The sequence below is a fragment of the Jatropha curcas genome, chromosome 11 (genome assembly GCF_041381405.1).
Source record: "Jatropha curcas cultivar XTBG-Jc1 chromosome 11, XTBG_Jcur_1.0, whole genome shotgun sequence".
Lineage (NCBI taxonomy): Eukaryota > Viridiplantae > Streptophyta > Magnoliopsida > Malpighiales > Euphorbiaceae > Jatropha > Jatropha curcas.
Genome location: NC_143161.1, coordinates 11,332,294 through 11,356,902, shown reverse-complemented (window position 1 = coordinate 11,356,902; position 24,609 = coordinate 11,332,294). Strand labels below are relative to the sequence as shown.

The following is a 24,609-nucleotide window of genomic DNA, read 5'->3' as shown; positions in this document are numbered from 1 at the left end:
TATTCTTTCTGAAAAAAGGAATATTTAGGAAGTAATTACAAAAATTCCAAAACCATGAATGCTAAATATTAATCTTTTATTATTAGTAATGTCAATCTGATATTTATATTTTTGAAAGTTAAAAAATATGATACCATATCCATCAACATAAGATAATGATAGCAATTTTTTTTTTTTTATAATTTTGTTTATTTTACTTAATTAATGATTCGGCTATTGCCAGCACTTGTTTTGTTGGACTGCCTTGAAAGTTTAATTGGTTATATATCAAGTGTTTCAACTTTGCATTAATTTTAGAGGCCGTTGATGATAAGCTGCTTTGCTTTAATGTTTTGTGGAAACTTGATAGTGGAAAAAATTTTCAAAAACATAATCTCAAAATATAAAACATTTACAATTATGCTAAATAACTGCTCTCTTTACACTTGGCAATTTGAGACTATCATTTCCAGCCAGCCCAAAGAAGTGGAAAATAAAAAAGAATTAATTTGAATTGATATATTTTTTTTTTCAAAATAAAAAATGAAATGTTCTACTATTACTTTATTAAAATAAATTAAAACTAAATAAAAATTATTTTATGTCAATATACTTACATACACCGACCCATTAGGTTTGTTCTGAAAATAAAAATAAAATGAAATTCTTGAAATACAACTTTAGTTTCTTATTAGATTCATAAAAAATTCAAAATATGTAAATTTTTATGTAAATAAATACAATTTACATAAGAGTGACATAATTTTTAAATATTATTTTTAATCTAATAATTTTCTTTTTATTCATTGGGAGGTTGTCAAGTATTGGGTTCATTCTACACCTAATCAGCTATAAGAAATAAGGAATTGCAAAGATAGAAGGAATAAAAAAAAAAAAAGAATAAAGAAGAGGAAGAAGTGGGGAAGGAGAGATAGAAGAACAAGAAATAATAAGAGTCTAGAAAATTTCAGTGAATATTCTTGTGTTGTTTCCCATTTATATCAGCTTTCCTTTAAAGCTGGTCAGTCAAATGAGAGCTTGCTTGACTTGCTTCCCTTGTAACATAACAAAACATGAAGCTAACACTTGAAATGGACTAACAATGAAATTCCCTCTGACCGCAGATTTAGACAATGTAGACATGGAGATTTGATCTGGTCCAAGTTTCTTCTTTAGTTGAGAAAGATGAAGAACATGATGAATGGAAGCATCTGGTGGAAGTTACTTTTTGCAGAATAACAAAAGGACCATAGAATTTAGCACTAAGTTTCAAATGCTTCCCAATAGTAATGGAAGTCTATATGTAGGTGTTGAGTTGCTACTGTTGCTAAACACTCCAACTCATTATATTTTGTATTTTTATATTATAACTTCTAGAATACGCTGATGTAATCTTTTTATTCTTGCTTTGGACCTAAGTTTGATTTTAAATCTTGTCCTAATTTCCCAAGTAGTTGTAGCCGGTCTATATATTTTGTATATGCTGCAGATTTATATCAAGTAATGAAACCCAAGTATTCTTCTCTTAATCTTCATCTTCATCTTCATCTTCTCCATCGCTAGAAACACCAACAAAATGGTATAAGAGCTCTTTAGTTCTTAAAGGGGCTTGACATTACTTTGTTACTTGAGAGAGAAAAAGAGAGAGAGAGAGAGAGAAAGAAAGAGAGAAGTGAGACATCTTTATTCCAGCACCCCCCATCTTCAAATGCCAAATTATGATTTTTGGGTAATCAAGATGAAAGCCTTCTTTTTTTTTTTTTTTTTTTTTTTTGAAAAAAATATGAGAATGAATTTTATTATGAATTACAAAACGGTAACAATCATTGAGGGATAAACTCCTACACTTGAAAATGAGCAAAGGAATAGGAAGCTCTTGTTAGAGCGTGAGCTTCTCTGTTAGCTTGTCTCCTAATCCATCTAAGAGCCACATTCGGCCTAGAGGCTAAAAGCTGCTAATAATCATTTAAAATAGTTCCAAATTTAGAAAAATCTAAACTAGTAGAGAAAAGAGCAAAGAGGATAGATTGACAATCAATGTAAATGCAACTTGGCGAAGAGAGAATATCCTGCAACAAAACCAAACATGACCGAAGAGCAAAGATCTCCACTATAATGGGATCAACATAGCTATCCATAAATCCTAAGATAGCAGATATAAAATCTCCCTCTGGGTCCTCAAAAACAATCCCATAACCAGCCATATAAAGTGCCGGAAAATTTGCATCGTCACAAAAACCTTGCCAACCTGCTGTCGGAATCGTACCCCAGCCTAGAACTTGACTTGAAACAGCCACAGAGCTATGCAAGCGAGGAATCGAAGCCACCACCATGTCCTACCATTCCTGCTGCACACACAAAGAAGTATGAATAACAGTTTCTGCAGATGGTTGCACAACTTGCCAAAGCAGACTGTTAGGTGAAGACCATAAAGACCACGTCGTAAAACTAATGCTCTCTAGCTGTTCATTATCATTTATCAACACCTGTTGCAAAAAATAAATAAAAGAATCTAGATTCACTGGAAACAAGATACCCTTTCTTCTCCAAACCGCATCTGCTAAAGGGCACTTTCAAAACACATGATTAGTGTCTTCCTCCACACCACAATAGGTATAGTTCACTCCCAACCTAATACCCCTTTCAACTAATCATTTTTTCGTAGGGAGCAAACCTTGAATTAAGCGCCAAAGAAAGTCCTTAATATTAGGAGGGACATGTACCTTCCAAACCTTTTTCCAAACCTCACTAACCACTCGCTCTCTCCCTCTACCAAGAAATCTAAGAGTAAGATAATAAGTCAATTTAACAACGCATGTTCCCTTTTTGTCATAGTGCCAGATTATAGGGTCCTCCCTTCCAGACCCACTAAAAAAAAAAACGGCATTTTGCGACCGACAAATCGGTCGCAAAATGCCAGATCGGTCGCTAAATTTAACTAGTGACCGATCTGCGACCGATAAAAATCGGTCGCAACAATGCTCGTCGCAAAAAATTTTGCGACCGATTTTTTCTTTGGTCGCAAAATTAAAAAAATCGGTCACAAAATTTGGTCGTGTTTGCCGTTGGAAACGCTGTCGCAAATTGGTCACAGAAATAGTCTGTCGCAATTATGAAATTCGGTCGCAAATTGTAAATTTAAAGTTTTTATTTTTTATCGCAAATCGGTCGCAAAATTAAAAAAAAATAAAAAATAAATATTATTATAAAACCATAATTTTAAATTGCACCTGTGAAAACTGGCATATATATATATATATATATATATATATATCACAAAAGCAACTCAAAAACAATATAAAAATGTAATTGTTATTGTACTGAACAAAATGTCAAAAAACAACTGGAGCCTAAAAAGGTCAAAAATCAAATCTACGCGGTTGCTCATCTGCACGATCCAATGTGGAATCGCCGGGAGGAGTACCTGCTGGATGTGCTGTAGTGCTGGGAGGGGTGACCAAGGTATCTTCTGCAGCATCGGGATCAGGAGACGGTAGTGGCTGTTGCTGAGACGTCGAAACATTTCGATCTGTAGCAGGCACAGGATCAGAGGAAGAAGCACCAGCACCGGGTTGACCGGACAGCCGCATTACATGCTCTCTAAGTTTTGCAATCTGTCTCTGTTAATCATCAACACGAGCCCGTAATTCAGTAAACTCCTCGGCACTGTGCTCAGGCTGTGGTCCTGCGCTGGCTGCAGAAGCGTGAGCTGCTGAGCCGCAGTAAAACTGTGATGCCTGAGACCCGATGCCGTATACCTTCCTCTTCTTCTCGCCCCCTACAGCCTCAAGATAAAGTGCTACCTCGTTAATTCTTGACTCAGCTTCAGATTCATCAGTCTGAGAAGAAACAAGACGCTCCCGAGCTGTAGTATAGTTCTCCTGAAAACAAAAAATTAATTAATCAATGTAATTGCAAGCTTTATTATATTGAACTTTGTACATCTTCGCAACGAGTAGAGGGTAAATGTAAATATTATTCATTGTTACTTACATTGACGCTCACCGCACGTCTGTCGGAAAACGTATTAAGATCGTGGTCCTTCGTGTGAGTGTATGTAAACACCTCAATCGGTGTTGGCTCACGACCTAATTCTTTAGCTTGTAATTAATTTTTATGCATGATATATTAATATATATAGTGTCCTTTCATTAAACATCAGTTTCATATACTGTGACTAGTTGACTTACTAATAATCGAGCTGTCTCTATAGCAGATATTGATCCGCTGTGTGTCGAGAAGGTCCTGCTCCATCACCGCCAATCTCGCTGTGCTTGTTTTGTGCAAATATCTCCCGCTTTCTGTTGAATGTAGGATCCTCCCAAGCCTTTTGCTAGCTCTCCCATATCTCCTGAGACACGTACTGCTGCTTCTTACCGCTTCTTCTCATCCTATAGGTGAAGTCAGCATATTGATCAGCGCATAACTTCTCCCAGGCCACTTTCAGCATAGCTGTAATTGCCTCGTCCCATATGAAATGCTTCTACAAAAAAAATGAAAAATAGCAATACTAAGGAGGTATCTTAATGAATTGTAAACATTGAATGATGATATAACTTAAACCAAAGCGTACCTGAAACTCCTCCCAATAAAAGTCTCTCACCTCTTGTGGTACGGCATCCCATGTGTATCCTTCTTTATGTAGCTGTAGCTTGATTATCCTCATAATTTGCCTCGATGCTCGAGAAGATGGATATATGCTGAGAAAAAAAAACACAAGTGAAATATAATTGGACGAAAGCATCACAATCTGAACAAAACATGCCTTTGGAAAAAGTGAATAAGTACTTACTGTCCCGCTACCAAACTGAGGCTGATATGTGGATTTGATGAACCTGCAAAAGAAGTGACAAATGCTATAAATGCAGATAAATAATTAATATAAAATTGAAATGACAGTAATGACATTTATGATTACCTTGCACAGTAGGTGACTGTGCAGCTGGTGGAGACTGTACTGGTCCAGAAACGGGGGTAGAAGAGGAAGGAGCAGAAGAAAGTGATGGCGGCAGTACTGGTCGCTGAGCAGAGGATGAAGCCCTAGACATACTTGAAGAAAAAGGAGGGTTAGACCCTCCTCGTCCACGGGCACTGCGTCCTGGGTCACGAACTCCACGCGAACCACTGCCGGATGTGTCTGAATCAAACGCTCTGCCTCTAGCCATATGTACTGCAGATATCAGAACCTAGATAAAATGAATTTATACAATTATATGAATTGTAGAACATGTGGTAAATATGAGTAAAGAAAGTTAATAACATTGAAATTCTTCATTAATAATATTAATTAGATATACATTTATCAATTTGTAACAGTAAAACTGCTCTAAGTATTAAGTGTCTTCAATATCATCTGTTTCCTCCTCCTCTTCATCATCCGATGCTCCTATTTCAATATAAGATTGGCTTTCATCATCCAATCTATCCGTTAAATCTTCAACAACTTGCATCGATTGCGTATCAACCCTAACTTCTTGAAATGGCTCCGATACTGCGAGTGAAGCAGATTGTTTGGTTTCAAGTGCATGAACAACTGATCTAGCCTTGATTTTACACACTGCCATCCAATCGCAACGATCTCATTTAAACGATGGATATGGAACATAGTACACCTGTGCAGCTTGCATTGCCAACACAAAAGGTTCATACTTTGTATATCTTCTTCTTTGATTAATATCTACCAGATTATACTTAGGATGAACCTTTGTGCCAACGTTTGGCGTAGGATCAAACCATTCACATTTGAATAAGATCGTGCACTTCATTGGTAGACCTGGATATTCTAACTCTAAAACCTCAACCAATTTCCCATAAAAATCATTTGACACGTCACTGTAGTTTGATCCATTTATGCAAAAACCGCTGTTCATTGTCTTTCTGCTTCTCCCATAACCCTCAGTGTGAAACTTGTAACCATTTATAAAGTAGCCAGAGTAGGCATTATCAACCGGTAGAGGTCCTTTTGTTAGATCTGTAATGAATCTGTTACTAATATCGATTCCCGAGCTTCGAGCCTATGGGAAATAGTAATGATACGAGTGAGATTTAATAAATGTACATTCCACGTTGTGTACATTGAAAGTCACTTACATAATATTTGAACCATTCTGCAAATTCAGAGTCCAGTTTTGCATCAACTGCAGTATCAGTCAAATTGGGATTTTGAAGCCGCAAAAGATTGATATATTTCCTGTCTATGAACGAACCAAATTATCATAAGTATGATTTAACTATGCTCCACACCGGGTTTAGACAGTGTACAATATTTATACTTACTGTACAAATGGTGTAATCTCTTCGCAATTCAACAAAATATAGGTTTAAGCCGCTCGTATCTCTGTATCAGTCAATCATCTTTTTTTTGATTTACCAATCGTACGCCCAGGATAGGTGAAAATTGTTAGATTTCCTTTAAACTCAGATTCTATTCGATCTCCTCTGTCATCGTTACGTTGCACTCTCCGATGCTTGGTGAAAACATGTTGTTTAAAGTAGTGTGAACAGAAGGTGGAAGCTTCTTCCACCAAATATGCATTGCAAATTGAACCCTCAACCGTTGCCTTATTGCGCACATTCTTTTTAATTTTCTACAAGTGTCTGTCATTGTACAATGCCAATATGTAAGTATGAGTTCAAATAAATGATGTAATGATTAGAATGGTATGTTTGTGATTCACCTCTCAAATGGATACATCCATCGATATTGTACCGATCCTGCTACACGACATTCATAGGGCAAGTGAACGGGCAGATGTTCCATAGAATCAAAGAAGCCGGGTGGAAAAATTCGCTCCAATTTGCATATGACTACTGGGATTTCTCGCGCTAATTGGTTCATATCATCGCATCGGATAATAGTCATCGTCAATTCCTTGAAAAAGAGACTCAATTCTGTCATTGCTTCCCAAATTTTTGCTGGTAATGATTCCCGAAATGCCACAGGGATCAATCTTTGCATAAAAACATGACAGTCATGGCTTTTCATGCCAAACAATCTGTACTTCCTCATGTCCACACATCTACCCATATTTGAACAATATCCACTGAAAACCTTAATGATCGTACCCATTCGCACAATAATTGCTTTTAGGGTTTATCTAAACAATAATATGCCTTTGGAAACTTACCAGTAAGTACAGATTGCTCGAGTTCTGGTCGACGAAAAATTTCCTTCATGTCTACTCTCGCTTTTGCATTATCCTTGGTTTTCCCTTCAATGTTCATGACAGTGTTGAACAGATTTTCAAACACATTTTTTTCTAGGTGCATCACATCAAGGTTATGACGGATAAGAAGTGAACTCCAGTATGGCAAATCCCAGAAGATGCTTCGCTTTTTCCACCCGCTATTCTTGCTAATTCTTGCATTGCCTCATCTGCACCTAACTCTGTAACTTTCATAAGCTCCAGATCTTCAATTTCTTGTAATATTTCATCTCCAGACTTCATATGCGGAGGGGGTTCAACAATAGTCATGTTCTTTCTAAAGCATTGTCGATTTCTCCTCCAAGGGTGAGATTCTGGCAAGAATTTGCGATGACAATCAAACCAACATTGTTTACCTCCATTTTTTAGTGTAAATGCATTAGTGTTTTCCATGCAATGAGGACAAGCCAATTTGCCTGCCGTACTCCACCCAGATAACATTCCAAATGCTGGAAAATCACTGATGGTCTAAAGCAAAGCAGCTCGCATTATGAAATTCTGATTGGTCGAAATATCGAATGTTTCAACCCCATATTCCCATAAATAATTAAGTTCGGCAATCAAAGGCTACAGTAACACATCAATTTTGTGTTTCAGATTAGTAGGGCTAGGAACAATAACACATAAAAACATATATTCATCTTTTATACACATTGATGGTGGTAGATTATATGGTGTGACAATGACAGGCCATGATGAATATTGTTGTCCTGATTGGCCAAACGGCTGAAACCCATCAGTATAAAGCCCCAATCTCACGTTTCTCATATCAGCAGTAAACACAGGATGAATGTTATCAAACTGTTTCCACGCTTCAGAGTCTGACGGATGAGTCATTATACCATCCTCATATTCATGCAAAACATGCCATGTCATGTGTTCAGCTGTCGCCTTAGATGCATATAACCTTTGAAGGCGAGGAACAAGAGGGAAATAATACATCTTCTTGAAAGCCTTCTCTCTTTGTACTCTACCAGTCCTTTGACCCCGCCGTTGATATCTTGGAAGATTACAAAACTTGCAGTCTCTGAATTCTGAGTCAATGCCCCAGTATATCATACAATTATTACGACAACAATCAATCTTTTCAATGGGTAGTCCCAATCCCCGAACTAATTTTTTTGTCCGATAAAAATTATCAACCATTGAATGGCCTTCAGGCAATATTTTCTTTACTAACTGCACAAAATCATCGTAACACCTTTCTGAAAAATGGTGCTCCGCTTTCATGTGTAGTAATCGTGCCACAACAGATAGAACTGAATGATTCTTGCATCCAGGCCACAATTCACTGTTAGCTGCACTTAGCATGTCAAACAATTGTTGGCAATTCCTCCATATTATCCCAATGACATTCTACTCTACTCGCATTGATTACCATATCATTGCATTGATTACTATATCGAAATTGATAAGGCTGACCTTCTAAACTTACCGGAATATAGTGGCCTGACCCACTGGAAACTCGAGGTTCACCATGATGTATCCATTCGTAATAATTTTCCATGAACCCATTTTTGCACAAATGAAGTTTGACTATATCGATGTCTAAGAAGGCTCTATTTCGACACTTCTTGTGATTACATGGACACCTCAACTTATTACCATCCATACAACTGGGATTACCAACTGCAAACTGTTTAAACGTCTCCAATCCTTACAAGAACTCTTGTCTTAATATCCCATTGACTTCGAACCTCCAGTACATCCAATCTCAATTAGTTCGTATTTTTTTACCTAATTAACACTGTGTTTATAAAGGGAAAATTATATGTAATTGCATTAGTCTAAACCATCCTTAAAACATGCCACAATGTAATGTTCAATTTACACTTCTAACTTACTAAGGTTATTTCTATAATAAGGGTAACTATATATAAATGTAAACTCACTAAGTTCATTTATTCAATACAAAGGTTATATATATATATATATATATATATATATATATATATATATATATATAAACCTACTATAATAAAGGTAAGTGTACTATTCCATATATTGAATTTTTTGGAAAAAAATTCGACAGTATTTCGGCACAACACAATCAAATCTCAAATACAAAGACACTTCAATAAATACTTCTATATCATACCAACATTCTCCAAAGGCAAAATGGCCACTATTAGGCTTCCAATTCAAACGCATCATTCAATTAAAAAAAACCATATTTAAAAATAATAACTACAATAATATATATAAAAAAAAACATATTTTTACTAGTTTTTTGTTTGCTTAATATTTAAGTAACTATGTTTCCCCTTCTGATAGATATCTGTAACTGTATTTCCAAATAATGTTCTATTTAACTCTAGCCCATTTATGAAGCACATCACTTTTTCATTTTCTTTTTTATTTGTACCTAAAAATGGTAAAGCACTAAGCACATCTAACATTCTCACACCTACTCTTTACAATCACAACCATTGGAATATATATATTTTTTAATTCCCTTGTGGGCTTCTATTATCACTTTAATTTATGAATTTAATACAATTCTTAATCTTGATAAATGGTCAATCTTATAAGGCACTTGGGTATTAAATAATTTAAATTTATAATCTTCACTTATAATTTACTTAATGCATTAAAATAACTTCTTTTTAAATACAAATTTAAAAAAATTATATACAATTTCTCAAATAAATAAGAGTGTATTAAAATTTTCATTTAAATTATTAATTATAAACAAATGTTACTCAAAAAATCACATTAATTACTGCACAAAAGAAATGAAATATAAGAATAGACTGAGTCGAGGTTAATAAAACTAACTAATTTAGTTTGGTTTAAACTAAATTAACCGAATGCTTGCATCTTTGCATAAAATTTGTGAAATATTTTCTAATTATTCGCATATTAACTTATTAAAATTGATATAGAAGTAAACTTTACAACTATAAACTTATTTTATTTATTAGTCACGTGCATACTCAATCGAAAACATATTTAATTTATTTTATTATTTTTCAATTCATTAGAAAAGAAAAGGGTAAACTAGAATCAATGCATATGTACTAAATATAGTAACAATAACAATATTATTTTTCAAATAATAACAATAACAATATTAATAATAATAATAATAATAATAATAACAATAATAATAATAATAATAATAATAATAATAACAATAATAATAATAATAATACTAACAGTAACAATTTTAATAATAATAATAATAATAATAATAATAATAATAATAATAACAATAACAACAACAATAATAATAATAATAATAATAATAATAATAATAATAATAATAATAATAATAATAATAAATATAGAATGCACCTAATTTCAAATAACCAGCTCGCATTATACCAAAATCGCAAAAAACACATAAATCGCAAAAAAAAAAAAAAAAAATTCGAAAAAAAAAACGCAAAACTTACCTCAACTAATGTCCAAATAGTGCGAACGGCGTTGAGGAGTGACCGGACCTACAATGGAGCGGAGGTGGCGGTGTCAGGCGGGTTGGAGCGGCGTCAGGAGGGGCTGGAGCGGCGCTGCGAACAGAGGAGAGGAGAGAAGGAGAAGAAAGAAAGAAGGAGAAAGAAGAAGGAGGGCGTCTGGCGTTTAAAGCCCTAAAATTTGCGACCAACTGCTCGGTCGCAAATTTCATTAAAATCAGTCACAATTTTTCATGTCTGCGACGTCGTTTTACTGCACAATAAAATTGCGACCGATTTGTGATCAAAGACTTCGGTCACAAATTAGTCGCAGTTTTTATTCCTCATTTTGAAGCGCGCAATTTTGCGACAAAATAAAGCGTACTCGTATATCGGTCGCAAATCCGTCGTATATCGGTCGCAAACTGAAATACAAACTCGCGGAAATTTTTAGCTCTACAATTTGCGACTGTTTGTAAATGGGTCGCAAATCGATCGCAATTTGTCGGTTTTTTTGTAGTGTCCATCCTAAAGGAATATTCAAGATAGCCCTTATGTCATGAACACTAAACAGCTTAAATATTTTATTAAAATCCCATTCCCGTCGATTAGGCTTCATAAGGTCACACACACGTAAGGAGGGTTCAATGAAATGAAGGCCTTCTTCCACTCGAAAAGACCCCTCTTTTGGAATCCATGGATCACTCCCCACCCTAATATTTTCTCCATTACCCACTCGCCATCTATACCCATGTTTTAAAATTTCCCTAGAAAACAGAACATTCTTCCAAGTAAAGCTAGGATTTCTCCCTAAACTAGCTGCTAAAAAGTCCCCCTTAGGATAGTATTTAGCTTTGATAGTACAATAAAGAAGAGAGTTGGGTTCAGTGATTAACGTCCACCTCTGCTTAGCATAGCCACATTAAAACTATGGAGATCTCTAAAGCCCATACCACCATCCCTTTTATTTTAACACATGTGATTCCAAGACATTCAATGAATACCCTTATTTCGGCCCCACTAGAGTGCCACCAAAATGCATTCATAATTTTTTGCATCTCATCACATAGAGAAAGGGGAAGGAGAAAGACGCTCATGCAATAAGATGGAATAGTTTGTGCTACTAACTTAAGAAGAATTTCTTTCCCAGTTCTAGAAAGAAGCTTGTTATTCCAAGAATTGATTCTATCCCACAGGCGATCTTTAAAATAGTTAAAAATCTATTTCTTATTATGCCCTACTAAAGAAGGAAGACCAAGATATTTACTCTCCCTTAAAGGATTGAACGCCTAACAAATTAGATATCAAAGATTTATTCGTCCGGCTAACATTAGAGCTAAACAAAAGGCCCGATTTTTGTAAATTTTCTACCTGCACGGAAGCTGTCTCATATTCCTCTAAAATATTCTTGACATGTTGACTTTCCTTAACTAACACTTTAAAAAAGAAAATCGAGTCATCCGCAAATAAAAGATGGGAGATACGTAGACATTTAACACTCGCCCTAACACCATGAATCCAACCCCTACCTTCAACTTCCTTGAAAAGTATAGATAAAACCTTAGCACAAATAAGAAATAAGTATGGTGACAAAGGATCCCCCTGCCGCAAACCCCTAATAGGAAAAGTAGGCCCCACCAAATCATCATTACATAAAATAGAATATTTAACTTCTGACACACATAACATCATCCAATGAATCCATTTGGCATGAAAACCCATCTTGCTCAGCATATCCCTGAAAAAGTTCCAATTTACTCTATTATAGGCTTTTGTAATATCAATTTTCATAGCACAAACTCCCATACCCCAGTCTTCCTTTTCATATTATGGATAACCTCAAAAGCAAGTAAGACATTATCTTGAATCATTTTACCCGGGATAAAAGCAGACTGGCTATAAGAAATAACCCAAGACAACACCCTTTTGAACCTATTAGCTAAGACTTTTGAGATAATTTTATAAATAACATTACACAAAGCTATAGGTCTAAAATCCTAAAGAGACTTAGGGGAATTATTTTTTGGAACCAACACAATAAGGGTATCAGATAAGCATTTGGAAAGGTACCTTGCTCAAGCTAAAGGCAACTTGCTCGACAAATATCAGGACCTACGATGTGCCAAAACCTTTGGTAGAAGGCAAGACTCATCCCATCTGGCCCTGGGGGTTTATTCGAATGCATTTGAAAGATAGCCTCACGAAATTCCTCATCCTCAAACAGTCAAGTCAAAAATTCATTGTCTTCTCTAGTAACAGCTTCCCGATCCAGTTGAGTGATACGATTCGTATAAGCTTCACTAGCTTCAAAGAGTTGCATAAAATAATCCCTTACGTTCCCATATAATGCATCCTTGTCCAAAATCCCTTCTCTAGTATCTGCTCGTAGCCTCTCTATATGATTAGTCTTCCTCCTACCTCGGATATACCCATGGAAAAAATGGGTATTAAGATCTGCATGTTGCAGCCAATGTACTTTTGCTTGTTGGCAGGCTCTAAGATCTTCTTGATACAAAATTGAGTTCCATTCAACTTGAAGCACAGCAAAGTTAGCATTTAAAAGGGAATTAGCTGAAATAGAGAGCAAACTTCCAATAACCTTCTTCCTCCTCCGCTGATCAACATTTTGACTTCTCCCCCACTGTTGAAGCTCCATGGCACAATTTTTATTTTTAATGATAATCAATTCTAAGGTGAACTGTCCCTAACCATGTTTAACCACGTCCTCTATATGAGATTACATTAACTAGGAATTGTCAAATCGAAAGTGTCTCCCCTGACTATAACTGTTTGATTGTGCCAAAGAGAAAACAAGAGGCCAACGTTCTGAAACAGGAACCAAACTACCTGTGCATGAGAATCAGGATACAAGTTTAGCCAATTCGAGTTAGCTAGGCATCTATCAAGCTTTTCCCGAATTGTAATGTGCCCATTTCGCATCTGAAACCACGTGAACCGCGAACCATCTGTACTGACCTCATGTAACCCGCTCTCCTCAATTGCCTGTTTGAACCATTCAATAAGAAACTGAGGCTGGATCTCTTCCCCCTCCTTATCCTCCATTTTAAGAAAATTGTTGAAGTCCCCTAAACATAACCATGGCATCGAATGTCAACTGGCCAAGGCTCTTAGCAGATTCCAGCTTTGACGTCTTTTATTTCTTTTAAGATACCTATAAAAACATGTCAAACGAAGCAACTTGCCATCTAGGTCAACTAAGTAGTCAATAAATTATTGTGAAAAACCCAACACGTTCAACTTAACATCATCCTTCCATATAATTGCTATACCCCCTCCTCGCCCTAACCGATCCATCGCAAAAGAATTTCAAAAACCAAAAGCATGAGAAACTTGTTGAATTTAACTTTCTTGAGCCAAAGTCTCTATCAAAAACATCAACTCCGGCTTATAGTGTTGGCTCAAGGGTCAAAATTTCTAGTCTCGAATTTTGATGATTAATACAAAACAAATAAATTTAAATTATGTTATTTGTGATAATTTTATTTTATGCAGAATTTCTATGGAAAGAAATCGTACAAGGCAAGTCCTACATTGAGTGTGAAGATTTTGAAGATCCTAGTGGCTAGGTATTTAGGATACTTTGTAGGATAGAGAGAAATTCCATATATGAGTACAAAAATTATCTTTCTCTCACAAAAATATTTTTCGGAAAAATTAGATTTCTTCAAAATTATTTCTATCGTAAAAGTATTTTATTTCTCGAAAATATTCCTTAAATCGAAATGATTTATTTTCCTAAAACTAAAGAGATTTCTTCTCTAATGTTTTTGGTAATAAAATTATATACTTTTTCGGAAATATATTTTGAAAGATCTAAAGTACTTAAAATTATTTTCTTACCTAAAAACGAAGAAGAATCTCTTTCAGTTTTAGTAAGAGCATCTTTCCGCAAATAATATTTTCCAAAATAATGCTGTCGAAAAACTTTTGTTTAAAGGAAGTGTTTTATTCTCTTACCAAAAAGGATAAAATAAATTTTTGGTAACAAAGATTTTCATATCTTCTAAATAAGGAAAGAAGATATTCTGATTTCTATCTCTTTCCAAAGGCGACTGCTTCTTAGTGTCCTATATAAAGGAATGTTCACGCCTTAAACATTTGGTGAAGTAAGAGTTTTTGTTTTAAGAGCACTCTCTCATTGAACAAATCTTTATCTCTCAAAACTTACTCTCTACCCCCATTTTTCTTTTCATCTCTACACTTAACATTTTCAATATTTAAAGTGAAAAGAATTTTTACAATTACTTTTGAAAAACAGTTTTGTGTCTAATCGATCTTCTAATCTGATAAAACTGTTTTTCCTGTGCTTATTTAGGCGTTTCTTTCTATCTATTTAGATTGTGTAATCTATAGTAGACAGGCTCTTTATTTGTTAAACTTTTGTGTGTAATAGCTTAGGTTAGAAGCTATTGAGATAGATGTTATCAAGCGACCTTCTCCATGTGTGGGATAGTAATGTCTTGAATCGAGTTTTCTGTACTCTGCCAAAAACAGAAAAGGGTTAAGGTTAACTAGAACCTTTGGAAAATCTAGTGGGACAAAAGGGTAGATCTAGGTGTTAATCTATTGCCTTGTACTGTTGGTTTGTCTCTTACCCTTTAAAAGAGATAACATAGTTGAGGATCTCAAGATGCGTCTTGGGGAGTGGATGTAGGCGAGTTAGTGCCGAACCACTATACATCTCTGTGTTCATCTTTTTATTTCTGAAGCTTGCTTGATATTTCTTTTATTTCACCTCTGTTTAATTTTTAGAAATGCTAATATTGTTAATAATTTAGATGTTCTAAAACGGTAATAAGTTTTATCTATTCTGAACATTAGAACTCTGGTATTCTAATAAAGTGAATATACCATGTTCTAACTGTTGTTCTATTCACAGTATATTTCACTGATTGGGTTTCTTATTAATGTTCTAAACTTTATGAGGATGTTCTAACCTTGATAGCTTTCCATCATAAAGTCATTCTGATATTTGATTAAGGCTCTGTGAAGAAATTCTAAATTTAATAACTATCTTTCACATAGCTTTATTTGATTTCTCAAACTTTATGAGGAAGTTCCAATTTCTATAACTTTCCTTCATAAAGAAGTTCTGATAGTGTATAAGTCAGTGAGAAGCTGTTCTAATCAATAGCTGCACTTCTCGCAGACTTTCTATCTTTTATAATTAGAACATTGTGAGGATATTCTAATCCATATTCTATTCTCACAAAGTTCTGTGTGTTTTCTGCTGCACTTAGAATTTTAGTTTTTGTTTAGAATTTCTAAAATTTGTATCTGAGTTTAGAAAACCCAATTCACCCCCCTCTTGGATTGTGCCATTCATATACGGGACCCACAATCTGGTATCAGAGCATTGGCTCTTGACTTACCGAAGCTTAACCGCTTAAGAGATAAGATCCCATGGCAACCCCACTTCCTCTTTCCTCTTTAGAAGGACAATCTGTTTCTAGACCTCCTTTGTTCAATGGCTCTAATTACTCTAACTGAAAAACTAGAATGGAGAATTTCATGAAATCAGTTGATATAAACTGCTGGAAAAATGTTATCACTGGTCCTCATATTCCCATGAAAACTGTAGGAGATGAACTAGTTAGAAAAACAGAAGAAGAATATACCAATGCTGATTGGAATGATATTGCTGTAAATGCAAAAGCCATTAATATTCTTCATTATGCTTTAGATGCAACTGAATACAACAAAGTGTCTGGATGTAAATCTGCGACAGAGGTATGGGAAAAACTTAAAGTCACCTATGAGGGTACAGATAGGGTAAAAGAATCTAGAATAAATATCCTTTGGAGAGAATATGAAATGTTTAGTATGAAAGAAGGGGAAACTATTGCAGAATTAAATTCTAGATTTACCAATATAGTTAATCCCTTGAGAACTCTCGGAAAGGAAATTTGAGAAGATGAGCTTGTTAAGAAAATCCTTAGAATTCTACCTAGAAAATGGGATTCTATAGGAACTGTCATGAATTACAAAGAGACTCCCGTTACTTATGATTATCTTATAGGAGCTCTTGTTTCAGAAGAAATGAAATCTTCTTTGACAACAGAAGATAAGAAAAAGAAAGGACTGGCTTTGAGGGTAGATTCTAGTGAAGAAAGTTCTTCTGATCTTGATAGTGATGATTTAACACTTGTTGCTAAAAGATTTAAAAAGTTCTATCGAAAGGGTGGAAGGCCACAGAAAAGTTTAACAAAAAGAACTTTCCATCTAAAAATAGTAACCTGCCTAAGAAAGAACCTTCTAAAGTGGTTTGTTATGAATGCAACAAACCTGGACATATCAAGCCTAATTTTCCTAAATTGAAAAAGAAGTCAACAAAAGAGAAGCTGAAGCAGGCCTTTGTAGCTGCATGGAGTGATTCAGACAATTTTAATTCTGAAAGCCACAGTGATCAAGAAGAGATTGCTAATATCTGTTTAATGGCTACCATTGATTCTGACTCTAAAGAAATCAGCACTCTGACTTCAACACAGAAAGCTGGAATCAATGAAACAAATGCAACGATCCATGAGAATGATGAAAGCACTGTAAGTATTTCTGAACCCGAATTAGAAAGTGATCTTCTAAATACTTACAATAATCTTTGCAATGAGTTTGAAAAACTTGTTAGAAAGCATAAAGTTCTAAAGAAAGATTTCAGAAAGTTAAAATCTGAAAGTAATCATTTAAAAGATGCTTTTTATCAAGAAGTTACATGTAAAGATCTTATTATAGAAATCAAAGATCTTAAAAGTTGTAATAATTGATTTTCTGAAAATCTGACACATCTTGAAGAAAAATGCAAAAATCTGAATTCTGAAAATGAATCTTTGAAAGCTGAGATTAGAATTCTAAAATCAATTTCAGAATCATTTTCTAAAGAGAAGACAAGTTCTAATAGCATTTCTAAACTGAATCGTGTTTCTAATCAGAAAAATGCTGTTTCTAATGTTGTGACTTTAGAACATCAAAGTTTCAACAAAAAGAAGAATCATAGTGCACCTGTTACCACTAACCCTCCAGGACCCAATATGAGTTGGGTACCTAAATTTGCTTGATCTTTTCAGGTGTGCCTAAGGAGCGAGCTGAAAACAGAGATGTGGTACATGGACAGCGCTTGCTCTAGGCATATGACTGGTGACAAAAAGAAGTTCACCAGATTAGAAAAGAAAAAGGGAGGTACAATAAGCTTTTGAGACAAAGCAAAAGGTAAAATCGTTGGTATTGGTGTGGTAGGTTCTAATCCTTCAATAGAAGATGTATTCTTAGTAGAAGGATTATATTATAACTTGTTAAGTGTGAGTCAGATTTGTGATAAAAATAGAAGAGTAATCTTTGAACCTTCTCATTGTGAAGTTCAGAACATGCATGATAATAAAACCTTATTCGTTAGAAAAAGGTTTGGAAATATATACCTAGTAGATCTCTCTGATATGCATAACCAGGATATATGTTTAGTTTCTATCGATAATCTAGTTGGTTATGGCATAGAAGACTTGGACATGCAAGCATGCACCTTACTTCTAAACTGTCTAAGAAAGATTTGGTTCGTGGTTTGCCAAAGTTGAAATTTGAAAAAGATCACATTTGTGATGCTTGTCAAATGGGCAAACAAACCAGAACTTCTTTTAAATCCAAGGGTATGGTTTCTACTTCTAGACCTTTAGAATTGCTACACCTTGATTTATTTGGTCCAATTACTCCTTCTAGTCTTGGAGGAAAATTCTATGCATTTGTTATTGTAGGTGATTACTCTAGATTCACCTGGACACTCTTCCTTAGAAATAAGGATGAGTCATATGACATGTTTGTTCATCTTTGCAAGAGAATACAGAATGAGAAAGGATACAACATCACGGCAATTAGAAGTGATCATGGAGGAGAATTTGAAAATCAGAAATTCGATGCTTTTTGCAACGAGACAGGAATCTTCCATAACTTCTCAGCACCTAGAACACCTCAACAAAATGGAGTGGTGGAACGCAAGAATAGAACACTTCAAGAGATGGCTAGAACCATGCTAAGTGATTCTAATCTACCAAAGTATTTCTGGGCAGAAGCAGTTAACACTGCCTGTTATATTATAAACAGGGCTTTGGTAAGATCTAAACTTAAAAAGACTCCATATGAGCTATACAAAGGTAGAAAACCAAATATTGGTTATTTTCATATCTTCGGGTGCAAATGGTTTATTCTAGATAACAAGAAAAATCATCTTGCTAAATTTGATGCTAAATCTTATGAAAGGATTTTTTTGGGATATTCTAATAATAGTAAAGCATATAGAGTATTTAATAAAAAGACTCTAGTTGTAGAAGAATCTATTCATGTTGTGTTTGATGAAACTGACTCTACTTCTAGAACATTAGAAAGTGATAATGTTGTAGATTCTAATCTTGAAAAGCAGAATGAGCAATCAGAACAACTAGAACAGCCAGAAAGCGATCAGAACATCAATAGTCAGGCTGAACCAGAATTAGAACATGAAGATCAGAACACAGTTGAAAATCAAATGCTAGAAACAGAAAATGAAGATTCTCAATTACCAAAAGAATGGCAATTTCATAAGTATCATCCCCAAGAAGACATTATGAATAATCCCTCGGAAAGGATGATGACTAGAGCTCAACTTAGAAGATATTTTGGTAATGTTGCTTTCGTTTCTCAATTAGAACCTAAAAATTTAGAAGATGCTTGAAATGATGAAAGTTGGATTCTTGCTATGCAAGAAGAGCTAAATCAATTTGAGATAAACCAAGTTTGGAAACTTGTTTCTAGACCTAAAAACCATTCTGTTATTGGAATAAAATGGGTGTTTAGAAATAAGCATGATGAACATGGTAACGTTGTGAGAAATAAAGCAAGATTAGTGGGTCAAGGTACAACCAAGAAGAAGGCATCGATTTTGATGAGACCTTTGCCCCGGTTGCTAGACTTAAGGCCATTAGAATGCTTTGTGCATTTGCATGTTTTAAAAACTTCATGTTGTATCAAATGGATGTGAAAAGTGCTTTTGTAAACGGTTTTCTAAATGAAGAAGTGTATATAGAACAACCTCCTGGCTTTGAAATTTTTGATAAACCTAATCATGTTTACAAACTTACTAAAGCTCTTTATGGTTTAAAGCAAGCTCCTAGAGCTTGGTATGAAAGATTGAGTAAGTTTCTATTAGAAAATGGTTTTTCAAGAGGAAAGGTTGATACAACACTATTTATCAAAAATAAAGCACATGATATTCTAGTTGTACAAATCTATGTTGATGACATAATTTTTGGTTCTACTAATGACCTTCTTTGTAAGGAATTTTCTAAGATTATGCAAGGTGAGTTCGAAATGAGTATGATGGGAGAATTAAACTTCTTCCTTGGACTTCAAATCAAACAATGTGAGAATGGAATTTTCATTAATCAAGAAAAATATACTAGAGAGTTATTGAAACGATTCAAAATGGAAAATGCCAAGGTATGTAGTACACCAATGAGTCCATTGTCAAAATTAGAAAAAGATGAAAAAGGCAAAGACGTGGATATCAAGTTGTTTAGAAGTATGATTGTTTCTTTGCTATATCTAACGGCAAGCAGACCAGACATACACTTTGGTGTTTGTCTATGTGCTAGATTTCAATCGTGTCCCAAAGAATCTCATTTAATTGTTGTGAAGAGAATACTAAGATATCTTTATGGAACTTCTAATCTGGGTCTGTGGTATTCTAAAGATGATACATTTGATCTTGTTGGGTATAGTGATTCTGATTTTGCAGGAAGCAGAATAGATAGAAAAAGCACGTCTGGAACTTGTCAATTTCTGGGTAGCGCTCTTGTATCATGGTTTAGCAAGAAACATACATATGTTGCTTTTTCTACTGCAGAAGCAGAATATGTAGCTGCTGGAAGCTGTGTTGCACAAGTTCTATAGATTAAACAACAGTTGGCAGACTATGGACTGAAATTAGAAACAGTGCCTATCAAATGTGATAACATAAGTGCCATCAATTTATCCAAGAATCCAGTTCAACATTCTAGAACCAAGCATATAGAACTCAGACATCACTTCATACGTGATCATGTACAAAAAGGTGATATCGTGATTGAGTTCATTCCCACAGAAAAGCAATTAGCAGATATCTTTACAAAACCTTTGAATGAAAATCAATTCTGCTCAATTAGAAGAGAGCTTGGTATGTTAGTTCTAAACTCGTAACTTTAGAACTTTGTAAGTAAGTTCTAACCTGCTTTCTAATTTCAAAAATAGAAGATATGCTATGTTCTAATTTTTATTTTGTGTGAAAATTGATTTTTGTCTAAAAATGCACATTGCTCTAATATGACTTTCTAAAGTCATTATCAGAATCTTGCTTTAGACTAAAACCAAAAACAGTTACTTTATTGTATTTTTTTTTATTATGTTTTCGTGTCTTTAGTGCTTTGGCGGTTTTAGGGTTTTATTTTTTATTTTTGTTGTTCTGTTTTATTTCCTTTATTTATTTTGTCTTATTTGTTGTTTTGAATTCCTTTTAAAAACTGCTCTTTATTTCTTTCTTCCGCCACTTAAGTGTCTTTATTCTCTATTAACTGCTTAGCATTCTCTCTATATCGTCTCTTTGCTTACTGAAACCCTAAGTTGTTTTTGAGTTTCGAAATCTGCAAACAATGGCTGAATCTAGTTCAAACTCTTCATTCGACTCTCTTACGAGTAAGAGCTTCAACTTTTGAGGAAGCTCTCAAAGAAATATGAACAGAAGGAGTCGAAGGAGAAAAAGGCTGAAGAGAAAACAAAGAAAAGAAAAATCGAAACGGCTACTTCACAGAAACAAGTAGCGAAAGCTCGTGAAAAAGGTAAATCAGTTCTCACAACTTACCCTCTCATGCGTTCTTATGTGATTGACTGGAAGTTCTTTGGTGGTGATGAGTTTAATTTTAAGGAGCTCTTTGAGTTCCAAGGATGGATGAACTTTTTGTCTTTGAATGAACTATGTTATGAGAGTCTGGTTAAGGAATTTTATGGTTCCTTGAAAGTGACTGGGACAGAGTCGATCTCTGTCAAAATCCAGGGTGAGACCAGGGAGTTATCGTATGATGATTTTGGGAAAATTTTTTATGTACCGAATGCTGGGTCCAGGGTGACCAAAATTAAGGACATGTCTAGGGTTAGCAATTACAAAAAGGAAGACTTTGTGAAAAAGATTGTGAAAAAGTTTTCTGCAGACAAACAGGGCTCGATAGAATGCTCTAACTTGATAGAGAGCATGAAATGGTTGTACAAGCTCATTGTGCATTATATCTTTCCCAAAAGCGCTTCACTGACATATGTGAATCAAGTAGAGCTATGTATAATGTGGCACATAGTTGAGAGCAAACCCCTCAATCTATGTCACATTATTTTTGATAAGCTGCAAAACAATCCCAAAAAGCTACCCTACGATATGGTTCTTACTCCTGTGTTTGAGTATCTGGATGTTGATCTAGATGAGTATGTTGGTCAGTCTGTTTCCAAGTTAGATAGCGGGTCCTTAAAAATGAAGGGCGAGGAAGGAGGAGAAGAAAAAGAAAAAGAAAAAGAAAAGGAAAAGAGAGAAAAAGAAGAGAAGGAGGAGAAAGAGAAGGAAGAGAAGATAAAAGAAGAGAATGATAAAGAAAAGAAAGTAAAAAGAGAAGCTGGAAATACAAAGAAAGAAACAGTAATGAAGGATAAGGAAAGTAAAGAAGAAGCTGAGAAGAAGAGAAAAGAAAAAGGTAAAGGAAAGTTAGATGAAATAGTAGAAGAAGAAAGGAAATCTGAAGAGAAAGAAGAGGAAAAGAAGTCAGTAGAAAAGGTAGAAGAAGAAGAAACACAAGAAGAGGAATTAGAAGAAGAAGAAATTGAAAAGGAGAGTACTGCGGAGAAAGAAGAATCAGAAAAAGAAAAGAAGAAAGAGCCTGATAAGTCAAAAAAGGGGAAGAAAGTGGAAGAAGGTAGTGATGTTGAAACTGAGAAGCTAGAAATTAGCGATGAAGAGAAGACAACAGAGGATAAGACAGAACAAGAATCTGAGTTATTGTCGGTTCAACGAAGTAGGGAAGCTATGCTGAAAAGAATAGAGGAGGAGGTAATACAAGAACATAAGAAAGAGCTTGATGAAGCAATTCAGCACTGCTAGACTGTAATTGGACAAAATCAGTCCCTCACCAAAACTTTAGAGGAAATGAAGGATGTAAAAACAAGAAAGTTAGCTACTCTCAGAGTAAAAGGAACACCCTACATCCCCTCCTCAGAAAAGCCAAAGAATGTGAAGCATACTGCCGGCAAGCACAGGACACATGGAAGAAAGCCTCCACTGCATCCATCTTCTAAAAAGCCAGAAAGTTCTTCTGAGGCTGCTCCGGCTCAGAATTTAAGGAGTTCTAAGGGACTTAGAACTGGTCCTAAGCCTCTTTGTTTTGTTTCTTATATATTTTGAACAATTTATTTTTGCTTTATCTTTGTAGGATTTTATTTTTGGAACTGTTTATTTTTTCTTTATTTTTGCTGTGATTTTGTCTAACCCTTTTGTATGATGACAAAAAGGGGGAGAACAGGTATTTTGGTGGTACTTTGAACACTATTGGTACGTACTTGGTAACCAAAGTACTTATATCTTAGTGCTTATATTTTCTATCTTAGTGGTTATCTGTATACTTATCGTTTTCTAATGTGATCTATTCTGGTGAGCTATATTTTCTAATTGATAAACTGTGTGATTTTAGAACTTAGATTCTTATTCTAACGACTATTTTGCAGGTTGGATATAAGATCCTTTGTTCTACTTCTAATATTAGTTTCTATTTCTTTTGCTCTGACCATATGTTCTGTTTATTAGAACTTAGAACATCTTGTCAATCTCTGCTAGTTCTTATATATATATATATATATATATATGCTCTGATTATTAGAACTTAGAATATCTTGCCTATTTTTGCTAGTTCTAAAATCATTTTCTAAAAATGCCTCCCTAGTTCTAATTTTCATAAAACAGTTTTATTGCATCTATTCAGGGGGAGCAAAATACATGTTCTAATTTGCTTTACATAAAGATCATTTGGCATGGTTAGAACTTATATGCATAAAATTCAGAGGGAGCACATGTTTTTATGTTTGCTAAATTTATTGGTTTTGTCATCATCAAAAAGGGGGAGATTGTTGGCTCAAGGGTCAAAATTTCTAGTCTCGGATTTTGATGATTAATACAAAACAAATAAATTTAAATTATGTTATTTGTGCTAGTTTTATTTTATGCAGAATTTCTATGGAAAGAAATCGTACAAGATAAGTCCTACATTGAGTGTGAAGATTTTGAAGATCCTAGTAGCTAGGTATTTAGGATACTTTGTAGGATAGAGAGAAATTCCATATATGAGCACAAAAATTATCTTTCTCTCACAAAAATATTTTTCGGAAAAATTAGATTTCTTCAAAATTATTTCTATCGTAAAAGTATTTTATTTCTCGAAAATATTCCTTAAATCGAAATGATTTATTTTCCTAAAACTAAAGAGATTTCTTCTCTAATGTTTTTGGTAATAAAATCATATACTTTTTCGGAAATATATTTTGAAAGATCTAAAGTACTTAAAATTATTTTCTTACCTAAAAACGAAGAAGAATCTCTTTCAGTTTTAGTAAGAGCATCTTTCCGCAAATAATATTTTCCAAATAATGCTGTCGAAAAACTTTTGTTTAAAGGAAGTGTTTTATTCTCTTACCAAAAAGGATAAAATAAATTTTTGATAACAAAGATTTTCATATCTTCTAAATAAGGAAAGAAGATATTCTGATTTCTATCTCTTTCCAAAGGCGACAGCTTCTTAGTGTCCTATATAAAGGAACGTTCACGCCTTAAACATTTGGTGAAGTAAGAGTTTTGGTTTTAAGAGCACTCTCTCATTGAACAAATCTTTATCTCTCAAAACTTACTTTCTACCCCCATTTTTCTTTTCATCTCTACACTTAACATTTTCAATATTTAAAGTGAAAAGAACTTTTACAATTACTTTTGAAAA

At 34.4% G+C, this 24,609-nt stretch overlaps 1 protein-coding gene and 1 pseudogene across 1 annotated transcript; both read right to left on the bottom strand.

Annotated features, from left to right (window-relative positions):
- Positions 1-2,315: 2,315 nt before the first annotated feature.
- Positions 2,316-6,677, bottom strand: LOC149492574 (uncharacterized; annotated as a pseudogene).
- Positions 6,678-12,803: 6,126 nt separating this feature from the next.
- Positions 12,804-13,642, bottom strand: LOC149492573 (uncharacterized). The gene is made up of 2 exons (XM_089715877.1): positions 13,427-13,642; positions 12,804-13,283 (listed from the first exon to the last, which is right to left on the bottom strand). Exons 1-2 carry the CDS (start codon positions 13,640-13,642, stop codon positions 12,804-12,806), a joined length of 696 nt encoding a protein of 231 aa, XP_089572003.1.
- Between the last annotated feature and the right edge of the window lie 10,967 nt (positions 13,643-24,609).